Source organism: Ictalurus punctatus, chromosome 1 (genome assembly GCF_001660625.3).
Source record: "Ictalurus punctatus breed USDA103 chromosome 1, Coco_2.0, whole genome shotgun sequence".
Lineage (NCBI taxonomy): Eukaryota > Metazoa > Chordata > Actinopteri > Siluriformes > Ictaluridae > Ictalurus > Ictalurus punctatus.
Window position 1 is genome coordinate 15293665 of NC_030416.2, and position 17295 is coordinate 15310959.

Sequence of the window (17295 nt, forward strand, 5' to 3'; positions counted from 1 at the left end):
ATGAAGTAGAAATGCTTTTGTTTGTGGTGAGTGAATGTGAGACTATCAGGAGGTTTTTTTAGAATTCAGTCAATGTTAATATGAATTAATAACATTCAATAAGTTAAAGAATCTTACTTTCATCTTCAGAATGTAGTTCATGTGTTAATGTTAATGTGAGTAATATGTTTTCTGTTTATGAGACCAGTTACTGTGAAACAACTTGTTGAAATGGAGAGAATAAAGATTTTATATGCATTATTTCAGAATTGTGGAATTAATTATTATTAATTTAAAAGAAGGTATAAAAGGCAGGACTGTCGGTATCAGTTATCGGCTGATATCACTCTAAATAATCGGTTATTGGTATCGGCTGAGAAATTTGGTATCGGTGCATCTCTGCTTTGTATTGTTTATTGCATGTAGGTGTCACAAAGGTATATCAGGTTTAGGGGTGCAGTAGAAGGAGCAATCGAGTACCATATACAATTTTTACCGTGCCACTACAAATTTAATATATTGTTTCTCTCATTTGTTTCTCTAATGTACATGGAGGAGAGGAGAGGAGGAGCGTACTTGTGCACAAAGATCATCATTTAATAGTAGAGCAAACACATTAACCAGAGATCGTAACTATGCTTTCAGGAAACTTCGCCCTGTTCAGCTGCAGTAAATGAGGACGTTCACCAAGTGTTGTTTGTGTGCCTTTTGATCTGGAGAAATATATGAGCTCAGGTCAATGTCAATTTAGAATCTAAGGAGTTTTAGTTTAGGGATCTGACCCTAGGGTTATGCCATCTTTCCACTGTAACTGCTCTCACAAATGAATGGTTTTATGGCTCACTAGTTATTACTTAATTGATTCGTAAATGCCATGTGTAGTGGCTAACAGCAGAGCAAGAGGGAAGGATTTCGATGGAAAGAATGACAACACCTTCCGGGTAAAAGAAAAATATTTAGCATTTTACTGACCGAGAAAGCTTGAGGGAAGAGTTTACACATATAACATCTCTTAAAACACTTGCACATACACAACATGGGCTTACTTTATTTTACACAATTCAGACTTGCATACAGAGGAGTAAAGAAAACATAGCCACAGTGGGAAATTAAAAAAATTGCAGTGAGAATTCTTTTTTTTTTTGTCCTAGAGTGTTTAGCTGATGTGAAAGATACAGAGCAGAAGCATAGAGAATGCTCATTTGTCATTCTCTTTCACAACCTCTCTCCCTTTTCCTCTCCCTCCCTCTTGTGGAAAGAGAGAGAGGACATTAGAGGGAAAGATATGTGGACTTAGGTGAACACACACACACACACAGTGTGCGCGCGTTCTCTCAGTCTTACAGTATTACTCAGGCATCTCTTTCTCAGTCTGACGCCAGGCTGCTGTTCAGTCAGGATACTCCAGCTTGTAGCAGAGCCAACATTTCACTGCATCACTATAGTATATAGCCGTGTTGAAGATTTTGCCCCAGGTCTTTACTGCAGGTGATGAAGTGTTTTCAATGCTGTTACTTCAACTCTGGAGCTGCAGGAATGCTATCAGCATGAGAGAGCATTTAGCCCAGATCTTCCATGATCATAATGAATGATTGACTCTTTGGCTCTCAGTATGTCTTGTGTGGATGTATGGATTTACTGGCTCCTGTGGATGATTTAGAAGCATATTCTTACACTTGGAGGTGTTTGTCATTGTGCGAGCCACCGGAGTGCTTTACTACCAAAGGAACACACTCAGTTTTGTTCTTTCCAGCTTACTTGAATGCTACAGGTGAAACCTCACTATGGATCATTTACTTGATTCTTCAGTCTCTTATGTGTCTGAGGAGGATTCTCCCGACAACTGTGTATACTTCTGAAATGTGGGACCACTCCCCCGCTGTGATTCACTGACTCATCTGATCCTCTCTCTCTCTCTCTCTCTCTCTCTCTCTCTCTCTCTCTCTCTCTCTCTCCTTCACCAGCTGTAGTGACAGCAGCAGTGGAGAGCCATAACCCCCCCAGCTGCTGCACAGAGTACAGCCTGACATGGAGATAACCTGTGCTTTATTTTAGGTAATGTAGTTTGAAGAAATTAACCCTGGTTTAAGAGCTCTGCCTGGGAAGGACACATACACACACATACACACACAGAGCAATAGAACAGTCTGAAAGTTAGTGAGAAGCTGTAATGTGCTGTGTACACTCTCCTCAGAGCTGCCCATGCGGGTAAGTGGTACACTGTAATTGGATTGAATTGGCTGATGGATAAAAGGCTAAGATGATGGAACTGTAGTGATAGGGAAGTGCTTTTAGACATTCTTTTACACCATTACTTCAGGACATTACTATTCAAAGTCATTTACAGTTGTTTGATTAGTGATCACATTTTGCATTTCTTTTGCATGCATCCTTGGCTTTAGAATGTTGTTTTTTGATTAGAAATGATACTGAGGTTTTCTACATTAAGTTGTTAATTTGTCCAGCAAATCTTTAACCCTGAATGACAGATGTACAAAAAGAATAACTGCAGATTAAGATTAGTGCAGCTATTTTTTTTTCCTGTAATATTTTTTAATGTACCTTAAAAATATTGCATCTAAGCTAATTGAAATTTAAATATTAAAAACCAGAAGTTATTTATCAATAGCCATGATGCTTTTCACTTTTGTTTCACATTTCACATATGCCACATTTTGTTGGCTGAACTCAGTAAAGCTTTTCTTGGATCAATCCCTCTAAAGAGCCTGTTAGTGTAGAAGTTGCATTCGACAATAAATCTTGTGTCGTTGTGCCCCTGAGAAGCGACAGTCAGTCACAGTTACAGGAATCTGTTATAGTCAGCTTGAGAATTTTACAGTCACGTTTAGGGAATAGCTTATTAACTAATATGCTGTATTTGTATTATTTTATTTACTGATACTTGCAATAACAGATAGGGACAGTAAGGAAAACTGAAACAAACATAGCTATGGTAAATGAATTTTTGCACAAATCCATCAAATTCTTTTTGGATTACAAGATTAACCTAGCTTGTTATTTCCCAAAAGGATATTCTTCACGGGGAATAAATATGTAATGAGGTAGTCAAGCTTGAGCCATTATCAACAGTGAATAATTGGTATGGCTTTGTGTTTACTATTAAAATTTTATAGCATGTGTAATTATTACGGGCTCTGTTCAGACATCTGTCTGATTCAGTCTCAAGCTGGAGAGCAGACATGGATAACTGTTCTCACCTCGAGTTTCTTTTTTTAAAAAAATCATGACTGCTTGTGACCGGATTTCAGGACTAGCCGTGTTGCTAGGTTTGCATCATAACACATACAAAATTCAAAACAAATATAGTGTACCCTATTTTCAATATACATGTTAAACTATCCAGCATTCAGACTAGTCACTAAAAGCTAAATGTACAGCGTCAACTCACAGACTGCATCTTTACTGCCACTTTTTTCTTACCTAATCACTCGATTAAATTGCCTATGTATACTGGGAATTCAAGTCAAATTCGGTTCAACTCTGACATTTATGGTTATTTTCACACACTTTTTGAATTCACAGCAAAGCAATTCCTTTTTCCATTTATTCACATTTCATTTAATTTTTTTCCAGTTCATCTTTTGGCATAATTGTAAAATGAGGATTGAGAACACAACATAAAATTAAGGAAAATTACATTCAAATACGTTCAGAATATTTCAAGAAAGGAGCATTCATATGTGGAGATGTAGTGATTACCCCCTGTGTGCTGGCATAAAGATTTGTGTGTGTGTGTGTGTGTGTGTGTGTGTGTGTGTGTGTGTGCACAGTGTTTCAGACTCTTAGGTAAGTGAAGTGTGGAGCCATGAGGCTGCTGTGCTGGTTAAAGGGAGGCAGGTTCTCTGTAACCCCATTGCTGCTGCTCCTGCTCTGCTGTCCTTCTGTTTCTATCCATCCCAGATCTTCTTATCCCCACGAGCCTCACAAACCCATGCACAAACAGGAAAACATTACACTGGCTGTTATTCTGCCTAAGGACAATACCTCATACCCATGGGCCTGGCCACGTGTCGGACCTGCCCTACTGCGTGCAATAGAACTCATCAACGCCGATTCTTTGCTCCTGCCTGGGTACAGACTGCGACACGTTTTTAACAACAGTGAGAATGCTGATGGTATTTGCTCTGAGTCTGTTGCGCCCCAAATGGCTGTGTACCTGAAGTTCACTCATGAGCCATGGGCTTTCATTGGCCCAGGCTGTGACTACACAGCCTCTCCAGTGGGCCTCTTCACCACACATTGGGGTCTACCTATGATCACGGCAGGGGCACCAGCAGTAGGCTTCCTCCGCGCCGAGGTCTACACCTCTATTACTAACACAGGCCCTACACACAAAAAGCTGGGTGAGTTTGGCCTTCATCTGTGTAGACACTTTGGCTGGGTCCAGCATGCCCTGTTGATGTTTGGAGACAGCAAAATGAGTGAGCGTGAGTGCTATTTTGCCATCGAGGGTCTTTACGTGGAATTGCACGAAGCCAACATCACCACGGTGGACCTTGTGTTTGAGGAGGACAGCAAGTCCATTAACTACTCTGAGCATCTGCATAAGATAAAAGAAGAGGGCAGAGGTGAGTGGCTCTGATTTGTCTTCTGTAGCAGCAGATGTGAGGTGTTGTTAACTTCTTAATTTCTGGACACAATTCCATACGAATTACATGTTGACTCAACTGAAGTTATGTAATTACAAACCTAATACTGAATCATGATTTCCTTTCCAGTGGGATATGTTATCCTTCTTAAAGTTTCTATACCTCATATGCAGTCAAGTAGTCTAATGGCTCGTGTCAAACTTTTAGGAAAAATATTTGTTTTACGGCATTTACCTAAATCTTTTAGATTGTTTTGTCCATCCTATTACTTTAGAACAACATTTAATTTGTAGTCTGTTATCTATAATTACGGACTTGTTTTGTATTTCCTAGATAGAAAACTATAATGCAGTGCTTTACAGTGAGATTTGGTCATTCAGAATCCCAGAACACAAAGTTAATATCTGTCACCCCACAACAAACCGTACCTCTGGACAGTGATATAAGTGAGTGAGAGAGAGAGAGAGAGCAAATGAGTGGGAGAGAGAGTGAGAGAGTGTGTGAGAGAGAGCGAATGAGTGGGAGAGAGAGTGAGAGAGAGTGAGAGAGAGAGCGAATGAGTGGGAGAGAGAGAGAGAGAGAGAGAGAGAGAGTGAGAGAGAGAGAATGAGTGGGAGTGAGAGAGAGTGAGAGAGAGAGTGGGAGAGAGAGAGAGAGAGAGAGAGAGAGAGAGAGAGAGAGAGAGAGAGAGAGAGAGAGATTCAAATTTTGTACAGCCTTTTTCTGTTATCCTTGATTATACAATTGAGTATGATTAGTAAATATAATTTAGTTTTAGCATTGCCCCACACTACTCATCCTTAGATATCTTCTATTCATGTCCATAAAACTCTCTGTAGTTGTATAGAAACCAGGGCACAAATATGGCACAAAACACTATCCTTTCAACACATTTAACACTGCTCATTAAGTCCTTCTTCCTCATCATACGCAAGAACATGCACTTTGTGTGTATCATTGACTATGAAGGACAGTCTGCAGAGTGAGCTGGTAGGACAGCTGTATAAATCAGGCATGCTGGACGATCTGCTCACTGAGTCAGAGGACATGGCACAGCATGGCAAGGAGATCACAGACATGCTGCAGGCCTTACAGAAAGCCAGTCAGGTCATTGCTGAGATCCAGGAAACGCACATGTGTTGAGTATTCGTACCCGTTCCACAGCCTTATCTTCCTCAGCCCACTGTTTGCATCCAGCCTCTGGACCTTTCAGACAGGGAAACTTGAAAATGCACTGGTGTTAGCTTGTGTGTGTTCATAGTGTCAATAGTTTGATAGTCACACACACACAATAGTCACACACACACACACACACACACACACACACACACACACACACACACACACACACACACACACACCATGCATCTGCATCGGATTGGCTTCATTAACCCTTCATGCATAGTGGTCCCTACAGTGGACAGCTATTCAAAAGCCATTTTCTGGCTATTGCAAGGATTTCAGTAGAACAACTGCATAACAGAGTGGACACTAATTCTTCATTTGAACGCATGCACCAATAACTTTTTGAAAAATGTATAGTGTGTAAAAGTAAAATTATGTTTTATGCTTAAAGAAGAGTAAAAAACACAGGGAAAAATCTATGATCAGGATTTCATAATTCATGCCTGAAAGGGTTAAAATGCCCCTAGATGTGAACATGTGTTCACCCATCCAGGGTGTGTTCCTGCTTCAGACATGCATTTACTGAAGCTGAATAAATGAATTAACATATTATCCAAATGAATCCAAATGAATTAACATATTATCCAATAACAGTTACTGTAACTGTTGAGTAACTATACTGAAATTAAAATGAAAATGTATTTTAGACAGAAGACTGGCTGAACTCACTGGAAGTGAGTTTATAGGGTTATTTATAAGACTTTGTGACTCAAAGACTTGGATGTTTACATGAAGTTTTTCAAGGAATTTCTTGATTTATTTCCCCTAATTCTAAAGGTTGTAGGTTATAGTACAGTAGGAGGACCCAAGAATGCCCTCTGCAAAATCTGTAAGGCTGCCAGATCCACAAGGTCATGCCTATAAGATGAGACAAAATGAAGCATTTTACACTGCCACACACACATTTGAAAAGAAAAACAATAGATAGAAGATATGTTTTGAAGCCCCATTGTGTATTTTTACACACAGTCAATGCAGGACTAACTAGCAAGTTTTCAATCAGAGAAAGCAGAATACTGTATGTTCATAAAATGGTGGACTCCTTTTTCGGAATTAAAACCAATATTTCAGAGAATGAATTCAATAATTATAAGGAAGGGGTCCCTTTTGAATCTGGTTTTTCTCACCGTATCCTCCTCGAATGCTTTGTGCATTTCCATTTTTGGCATACAGTTACATTTTTATTCTGTTTATCTAATTTGTCACTGTTCTTGCTGTACAGCTGTACACTGGAATAGGATTTATTTCTCCACTGGGGAGAACACACTGCTCATGGAATCTTGGTTATCATATGATTAATGTATGATTCATATCATTTGCATAAAATATTGGAAATAAGGTTGTTTTTGCTTGCGATATATTGCATAAAAGGATTTAATAATGAGATCTTTAAATGCAAATAATCTAAATACTTTTTTTTTAAAAAAACACTGTATTCTTATGAATGCTTCAAATGATATCACTACCACTCTTATTTACAATTCCATAATGAAAGTTTGTTTATATATATATATATATATATATATATATATATATATATATATATATATATATATATATATATATATATATAATATTTAAACGTTTACATTTTTCACAATACAGTAAGGTGGTGCTATTCAAGGTCATCATGAGAAGAGAACCGACTCTGACCCTGCTCCAAATGGTGCCAGAACTCCAATTACGTACACTGATGATGTTGACAAAGTGAAGACCTGACCTGTACATAAGACCTGTACATAAGTCCTAGACATGAATCAAAAGCAAAATCTTAACTAAACTTAAAGCCAGTGTCAGTTTCACCCCCTTTTTATTAGCCAGAATCAAAAGTAACCATGCCAGCAATCCCCTGACGATCTGACAATCTAGGGTCTACATCTTGCAGGTACTTAGCTTAAGAAGCCTTGTCATTCTGCTAGGATCATATACCGTAGCTTCCACAGTTGGTTTCAGTAAAGCTTCAGTGTAGCTTACATCTGTGAACCTTAGATGTAGTATTAGATTCATAACCCAACAAGAGGATTTTTAATGATGACTGTGTAACTTTTGTTTTGGTCCCAAAAGAATATAAAAATATCCACTCAACCTTTATAATGAGAGGTCACCGTATAAGGAAGTATAGCACTTTGTATCAGATCCATCGGCATTTCCTGTGAAAACAGACTTCGTAATTTGCCAACTTTATCCCACTTTTATGGCCATCTGCTTCATGCTGTAAAGGCAGAGCTGAATTACATACGGTAGAGCTCTGCCTTTAGACAGCAGTGTCAGAGTATTTGCTCTTTTTATTAAAAATTATATAGTTTAGTGAATTTGAAATGTACTACAGGCAAATCATGGACCTTCCATAAGAAATCATTTTATTTCACGAAAGGTGATTTACTCTATAACACATACAAGCAATGCAACAGAACCTCAGCTCAGAACAGAATTCTCGGCTGACAAGAAACACTTCTCAATATGGCACATGAAATACATACAACATTCACATCTGCAGGAACAGGGCAAGAGATGCCCCGCCTTTCTGCTCCAAAATGTTCCATGTTCTCTGTTCTGTAAGCTATTCAGTCTTAAAACGTCAACTGTGGATTTCGCAGTTATTATTTTGTAAGACTTTACTTAACCTTTGTCTCAGGACAGTTTCGTTTTCTAGGTGTATAGAAGTGTTACAGTATATTGCCATTAATTGTGATGATAGCTGCCATAATGTATAATGTCATAACCGCTTACGAACTGTCACATGCTCATTTTTGGTAAGTGTGCCGCTAGGTAGTATATATTTTGTTACATGCTTTATGATCAGTTTTATGAGATGCGTTATTAACAGCTGCCATAATACTTGAAGAAATCATATTCTCTGATATTATGAGAAATGCCACTTGACATACATGATTCCCTATAAGAGGTTCTATAATGACAGACTATTGATGAGTCTATAGCTTCATAAAGGGCCTCTCGTGCAGTTTTGTCCATTTTAAAGCATATTCACATACGCACACATACGCACACATACGCACACACACACACACACACACACACACACACACACACACGCACACAGACAGGTCTCTTAGGTAGGTGTTATTTTATCTAACACATTCACACAGGTAGACTGGACCCTATGAAGTTCTGTAAACTATTCCTTTGTAAATTTGTTGTGGTTGCATTTCAACAATGTTGACAGTGATGGTGACAGTATCAGACACATTAATTTAGAACTGGATTTCATTTTTGATCAGTTCTCATGAGGGATCTGTTCGTAACCGTAAAAAAAATATATATCACAAACCCCCAAGGTACAGATTTCATTTATACCAACAAACTTTTCAAAATATTTAAATGTGTACAGTGATATTTTGGCTATTTATTGCAGCCAAAGCTTTTTTTGTTTTCTAACGTTCCATCAATGAATTGTCATTAGATTCCAGTGTAATAATGGTGTAGTAATGTTGTAATAATGATGGGTTGTAATTTCCACAATTGTAACAATATTAAAAAATTATGGACCCCATGGCTAAACTTCACTAAACATAGCACTAGAGTACACTTGGTAAAAATGATTCTGTGACACAACATGTCATGGTATCATTATGGTATCATGACAATTACCAGTACTGATAAAATATATTGGTCTTATAGTATTGGTCTTATATCACTGAATGTATCACTGAGGAATGTGCTAATTAGAGGAAATCTGTTAAAAGAATTGCCTGTACTGGATTAAAGCAGGTGTTGAAACAGTTACTTCTCTCAGTGGAAACATCATGATGAAGATTGCCCCTTGCACTCAATGCCTGAATCAGCTAAATTTTCAGTCGTGACCAAGAGTTGTTCTTCATTCATTCAGTGGATCAGTGTTTCATTCAGTAGGCCTTTCACTCATGCTTGATGAAAGAAAGATTAGCTTTTTTCTCATTTAGTGTTTCATTCTCATTCGGGTTGAGCTGGAGTTTTCCAGCTTTTCAGTGCCTGCAGTAGTAGTTTGTGTTGAGCTAGATATGACTATTTTATTTTATTTTACAAGCATATAATTTAAAACCACACAAAATAACCCACTATTTCAAGTGACAGTTATAATATTCAAGTGCCAATATATGATAGCCTAGTTTCTTGTTTATGACTGTATATGATTATATCAGTCCTAAGACAGAGGGTTAGGGTTGGGTTAGGGTAATCTGTGTTCATTGTGTGACACAGTGACATGTCTGGAAGAGATAGTTCTAGAAATATGTGATTTGTGTTTGAATATGAATGTCTGGACACAGGGCAGATGCTTCTTTATATATGCACATACATTTATCAGTAATCATCTATCTCAATCGATATCATTGATCAGCCCTGTCTTCAATCAGAGCAACCCAAATTAAATCTTTTGACTTGTTTAGTTTTCAAGCAAACAAAAAAAAAAATACCTGTATAAAAATCTTGGGACCTTTTGGACATTAAAACCAAATGCACACAATAATAGTACTCATATGAGGTCTAATGTTCTCATCTTTCACCTCTGTGTTTTTTTTTTAAAGAGCATGAGAATACATTGATTGATAGACCCTGCTGCTGTGGTCCCAATTTAAGTCGGTTTGTAGCAGAGCTCCTTTTTCATCAGGGCTGCTAATAGCCAAGAATCAGCATGAGTTTCAACATCAATACATCTTATGCATACACACATTATTGATAAAACCCATCATGCTTCTCAGATTTAAGCTTGTCTTGTTTCAAATCACTTCATTCTCACTCAGCTTTGTACTGCTGCACTAGAAGGGTATTTTGTTCCATAGACATGCACACGGCAGGGAAACCTCCCACCCATTTTTACGTTTCCACCAAATTAGCTTTAAATTGCAACACGGAGCTGTGTACTAAACTTCGACTTAAGTATGGATTCCATAAGTGTGCTTTCCATAAATATTTACAATTTAGATTTCAGATTAGATATCTTTGGCAATTTAGAACTTCCTGCATTTGATCCACAAGTAAAGGTTAAAAAGTCTTGGGCTAAGGTATAGTTGCTGAGTAATTATATATATATATAATCCGTGTGTATGAAAGTGCTCGCTAAATCTTGAATGAGTCTACCAGCAGAAGATTTGTCTCGAAAGACCCTCAGACTCTACAGGATGTCTTGATTTGGTCTTCTTGGAAGACTGCTTATGCCCCTATGTGTAGGTTCAGTCCCTGCCATCACCATGGTTTCAAGCTGGAGGAGCACCCATGCTGAACTAAACTGGCCACAGCACTGAGCTAAGCGTTCCCATGTGCTCTGCTTACATATGTCCAATCCATCTGGCCTTAGTTAAAAATTAAGCTGGACTGGTGAAAACCATGGGGACACAAAGGAGAACAACACACGTTCCTCTAATTAATAGAGGAGGAGGGGGTAGATGTGCATGAATAGTCATGCACATTACACATATATGTCTCTGCTAGAGGAGGAATGTGCTGATGAGAGGAAATCTGCTGAAGAACTGCCTGTACTGGACAAACAGTTGGTGAAACAGTTACTTTCCTCATATATCATGATCGACATTGCTCACTCCTTTCAGTGCTTAAATAAGCAAATTGTTAGATCATGACCATCCTCTCATGGTCTGCTGGTCAGTATCAACAAATCTTTCAGTCATGCCTGAGAGTCATTCTTCTCTTGCTTAGCAGATCAGTTGAGACATGTTCAGTGAATTCCCATCAAGCTCGTTCGATCCGAGTTCGAGATTTCAACCATTTCAGTTTGTGGAAATATTTTCTTTTAAAGACAGATATAGAAGTATGTTATTTTAAAAATCTGCAAGGATTATTAACCTTTTTTGCTTTCAAGGTTGTTATCTGCTTTTCCTTGTGTTTACGCTAACAAGCAACAAAGGGACAGCTGACTGTGGAGATGTAATTGACCGAGACAAGACACATTTGAGTTAATATGCAAATTAGGTGTGATATTGTAAATCCAAAAGACTGGCTCCAGAGAATTACTTGAATCACTACTATGGGCCCTAATATCTCAACTCTCACAACTTTAGTGCCTTCCTGCATTTAGGCCCCCATTCACTCACATTTGAAAGAACTGTTAATGTCTTTCTAGGTTTAACTGAAATTTTAAATAACATTTTAAACAGAGATAACAGTCATGTGTATAAATATTATAGTATAGTGTATACAATTTGTTAAATACCATGTCATATCAGAAACTAAAATAACTAGACTGTGCTACAAGTGACAACAGGATCAGACTCTGGCATAATCAAGCTGCACATTTGAGCAAATCATTTAAATGAATGCACTTAAATGACTCATGTCACTGATTTCAAGACGAACTTCGGATCATCCTGTGGCTACATCCATACCACATCACTCATTAATGATATTGCGGGGGTTGTTTTGGTTTTTTTGTTGTTGTTTTTTAAAGAAAATGGCTAATTAAAGTGAAAATGGAGAAATGAAACTAACTAAACTGAATACATCGCTGAACCAAATAGAGTGGGAAGATGAAGATTTAGCAGTATTCAGACTCTGGAACACTTGGGTAGTTACACAGTTAGTGGAGAAGTCAATGAGCTGTGTCTGGGCAAAGACGTGCATGTGTGCAAGCTGGAGTGTGAGAGAGAAATAATTGATGTTGGGACTGGTAATGTTGTGTCACTTGGAGGTTGTATGATTGTCTAATATCTACTTGGATGCATGATGTTTTTAGGTTGTGTTGTCTATCTGTCCATCTGTGATTCTCGTTAGCACAGTATGTCAAGAATGAGTGGTTGAATGTTTGTAGGATTCATACGGAATTATCACTCTAACCAGGAGAGGAGAAGTCTCAGCAAGGTCAAATGTCTTGAAATAGTTTGTCTTCAATAGCTTCCTTCATGTTTGTCATACGAAGATGTTGCTTACATCGTCGTGGGCAGGAACTCAAGATTGGAATCTAGAATTTTTGCCATCGGTCCATCTGTCCGTCCATCCATCAGTGTCTCTGTGTACGTTCACCAGAGATTCTCGTTAACCCGATATCTCAAGAATGAGTGGTTGAATGTTTGTAGGATTTATTTGTAATTATCACTGTAACCCTGAGATGAACTGATTAGCTTTTGGAATTGATTCAAACAGGGTGATGTTCACAGCAAGGTCTGAAATAGTCTTTCTTCAATAGATTCTTTCACATTTGAAGTATATTTTAATGGTATTTCTGGCATGTAATTTAGTAACAAGAATGAGTAGCCTTGGTGGTGGGGGCATCCTTGTTGACACTGTCGGCATCGAGTTCAGCTTGTTTGAAATAAAAATGAAATTTCTGTGCTTAATTTCAGTAGATTACTGGTCCTTAATGAGGAGAAAATGTTTCTAATATGGAAAGTAACAGCACTAGCAGCGGCAGCTGTATTTAGAGATTTGACACTTTCATTGCAGCTTGTGCTTCTTCTACAGCTACTGTATTTCTGCATAACTGCAAAGACTCGCTCTTTTCTTATTTCCCACTCATTTTCTCTGTCTCCAGTCAAGACACAGAATATTGATTACCCAGCATCCAATTCAGGCAGTTGTGTGTCTCCACTGTGTAGTTGATTCTAACACTGGAATACAGTGAGAAACTGTTATTCACCTTCCAATGAATATTTAAACTTAATCTGTTTATCCAAACTATCTGAAATCTAAAACAAGATCAGATCACAATGATAATGCCTAGTAACCGGGAGCACTACTGTAAGTTCTCATCATTTTTTTAATTCATTCATGACAGTGCTCTTGTCTATCTACTGCTTTTTTATTATTTGCCTGTTGGTGAAAGCTTTAAAAATGCACCCTGCTCGCTGTGTGCTTTTTAGTTTGGTTTGTAAGAGCTTTACTACTCTAATGGACTCTTGGTTTCCAGGAAATTTTAGATAGATGACTGCTTTTAGAGGAAAGAGGTTGAACTTTCCCCTAGCACACATTACTTTGCTATTGCTCATTGCTTTTAATTAGGTATAAAATGGACATAATGCGTGTCTTATCAATCTTTCAGATCATTTTGCCAAGTGTTTCTTAAATGTTTTCATCCAAGAACCGATTTAACAGTAATTCCAGAGATCTATTAAGTGCAAACAAACGAACAAAAGAAAATCATCCCTTGAGATTCATGTGTGTACTACAACTAACCTTTCCCTAACACCCACACTTTAAAATGTTATATATTATATGCTCACACACATCTCTCTACCTTTTTTGTGATTTGACAACTGCAGCCTGTGTGTGTGTGTGTGTGTGTGTGTGTGTGTGCGTGTACGTGTGTGTGTGTGTGTCTGTCTGTCTGTCTGTCTGTCTTTCAGCCTTGAACATAATGGTGCAGCTCTAATGAAGCACACAGCTATTAGGTTTTCTTTCTTTCTTTCTTTCTTCTTTAAATAAATAAATAGCAGACTATAATTGACAATCTTGGAGCAGTTTAGACCTCGATGAATGATTAATGCAGAAATCATTTTTGTGCCGTTTAATTCGAAATATTTCTCTGTACTCATAATTTAGGCACAAAGGGATCTTAGAGCTTAAATTGCTTTGTGACCTCTAATCAAATATTGCTTATAATTGCTAAAAAAGGAGTCAAACTGTGCAACTGGTATGAAAACGACCTTTCAAATAAGTGCTTACTGTAGTATTTCCATCACGGAATTTCAACGGAAAATCACTGTGTCAGTGTATTTTAAAACCATTTTATGGACAAAGTGTATCCTGCTCTCTCCGAGTGTACTTAAAAATAAATGGGACTTCAAAACATAACTTCTATTTATCTGTTAACGTTCTGTTATATTTTTCTGAATAACTTCTGTTCCTCTGTTTTTCTGTTTGGGTGAAAAAATGCTCTGTTTTGTCTCCTCCTGCATGACCTTGAAGCATGTATGACCTCTAAGGTATGAGCTTGTGGATCTGGAAGCCTCACTGACTTTCATAGGGCAGTCCTGTGTTGCTTATGTGGCAGTTGTATGTGAATGTACAGAAATGAACCTGCTTCCAAACTTGAAATGATTACCCTAGCTTGGAATCACACTCTCTTGTTCATGCAGCTTTAGTGGAGCCTTTTATAGATGCCACTGTATGTACGTGTGTAATTGTATATTATTACTTTTTTGTCCTTTTATGGCATTAAGCAGACTTAGAGACTATGCGGACAGGGACATTTTCACACTCCCGCTATGTTTTGTGTGTGTGTGTTTGAGAGAGAGAGAGAGAGAGAGAGAGAGAGAGAGAGAGAGAGAGAGAGATTGATTTGCACTGCTGGTCTTCTGCTTTCATAGTTTTAAGCATCTCTGTCTGAATAAAGCATGTTAATAGATCATACATGGCAAGCTAATCATCAGAAGTGCTTTTTTTCTTTGACTGACATGTCCATATGTGTTACTTTTGGGCGTGCACACATATGCATGCAGACACACAGACCACAACTTCCAAACTAATAGTGTTAAAATGACATTTTGCTCTTGCTGTATGCTGAGGTAATCTCATTAATCTATTGAACAGCCAGTCAGTGCTAGGAAATGGGCCTAATGGGACTTGTCTATATTTAGTCTAGTGATAGAAACAAGTAAAGCTTATGATATTATGTCTGACATATATACAGAATTGGGGGTCACAAAAAATGCTGCCTATATTTTGTGCTTAATAACCTATATTCTTGCTTTCTTGTTTTTTTTTCTGGGTTTTTTTTTGGTAGTGGTGTTTGCATGCTGTACTCCGGATATCTTTCGACAGCTAATGGTAAACTTCCGTAAGGCAAATCTTCCTCAGGAAGAGTTTGTCTTCATCTACATTGATGTTTTTGGACGCACGGTGGCATCACAACCTGCCCGGCCTTGGGCCAGAGGAGACCCTGATGATGACCTCGCAAAAGAAGCATACCAGGTAAGCTTGAGGAGAGACTTCATAGGAGAGATTCAATGTGCCTGCAATGTATCAAATTTTATTTTAGAGTGCAAGGTGGAAAAAGTCCATTGGGACAAAAAAAGGGAAAGATAGATTGAGAGAAGAGAAAAAACAGGAAAGAGAACACAGCAGCAAGCAGGTTCAGCATCAGGGATTTGCAGCTCTTACTTTAATTATGAGCAAATCAGAAAGAACTTGTTCTCAAACATTGGATAATCAATACAACAAAAATACAAGAGCCACTTGAGTGAAAGAGAAACTTTGTGAAATATAAATTCTGTCTCTGTTTGAATTAAAAAATGTCTTTGCGCTTTGCAGGAATTTTATCTGCACCTAATGATGGTTCATGATGAATTTGCAATTTGATTGAAGTCGCTTGGTCATATGGCGTTTTTCGTTATGCATTGTGTGTATTCTCATTATGTGTTCTCCTTTGGGAAGTATATCAGCATCCAGGCAATCTTCCCCTGTTGCTTCGCACCTGATGCTACACGTGTGACTGACCAGTGCCAGTTACAGTGCTTCCTTTTTTCCACACAAGGCACAGAACACCTACTAGTGTAAATCTATCAATCTTTAAGGAAGACTGGTTTGCTTGTTGGCATATTTGGAGCAAAACTCATGTACAACTGTTAGTCACTAATATACAATTCTTTAGACTATCACACTGGCTCCTCATCCTTTAGTTTCTAGTCTATGTGAGGTCCAAGAAAGGGTTAATGGGGTCTAATTTCATCAGTTTCAGCAGTGGATTCTGCTTGAGCACTTCTGTTTTTACAGTGGAGGAGTTCTGGAGAAGTAATGGCAAAGTAGCACAGGAGGCTTTTTGATAAATTCATTTTGTGATATAGGTTTATTTTAGTTATTCATCAACTACTGTATCTCCCACACTAGAAGCTGTATAAGACAAATTTTCTCTGCCTTCCTCCTCCTGTACCGCTGTAGTGTGTTCATTCACTCTTCTGCTGAATTCCTGGTGGCCAAGTGCTTGTAAAAGATGTATTTAAGATGAAACCACAATTGACATTGTCTGTGATATCCTTTTTTAAAAATCAAAGATATGACTGAACAGTCTTTGGGTCGTCCATGTGACAAGTGTTTTATCAGGGACTCTACTGTTTCTTTTTCAGAGTGTGAAAATCCTGACGTACAGAGAGCCACAGAATCCAGAGTACAAAGATTTTGTCACTGATCTGAAAGCAAATGCTAAGAAGATGTTCAACTTCACAGTGGAGGACTCTCTGGTAGGTTACATCAGCTATCAGGATTTGAATATGAAATATTTGAAGCCTTGTGTCTGTGTGGGTTTCCTCCGGGTTCTCTGGTTTTCACCGACCTCCCAAAAACATGCCAGTAGGTGGAATGTCTATGCTAAATTGCTCCTCGGTGTGAATGAGTGTGTGATTGTGTGTGGGTGTGTGTGTGTGTGTGTGTGTGTGTGTGTGTGTGTGTGTGTGTGTGTGTGTGTGTGTGTGTGTCTGTCTGTCTGTGTGTGTGTGTGTGTATGGTGTCTTGCGATGTATTACCCAGTTGTACCCACCTCATGCTCAGTGTTCTCAGGTTAAACTCCGGATCCATCACAACCCTGACCAGGATTAAGTGCTTACTGAAAGTGATTGAGTGAGAGTGAGTGTAACCCAGTATG

The 17295-nt window shown here is 38.2% G+C and overlaps 1 protein-coding gene across 2 annotated transcripts in view; it reads left to right on the forward strand.

Moving 5' to 3' along the window:
* Positions 1-1316: 1316 nt before the first annotated feature.
* npr1b (natriuretic peptide receptor 1b) overlaps positions 1317-17295 on the forward strand; it is a 48955-nt gene continuing 32976 nt past the window's right edge. Inside the window, exons 1-5 of one of the 2 annotated variants that reach the window (XM_017482935.3) lie at positions 1317-1750; positions 1944-2187; positions 3771-4568; positions 15442-15629; positions 16781-16894. In XM_017482935.3, the coding sequence (XP_017338424.2) occupies positions 3806-4568; positions 15442-15629; positions 16781-16894 (1065 nt within the window). In that variant the 5' untranslated portion in view covers positions 1317-1750; positions 1944-2187; positions 3771-3805. The remainder of the gene's footprint in view (positions 1751-1943; positions 2188-3770; positions 4569-15441; positions 15630-16780; positions 16895-17295) is intronic. The other variant, XM_017483006.3, reaches the window with a different exon arrangement.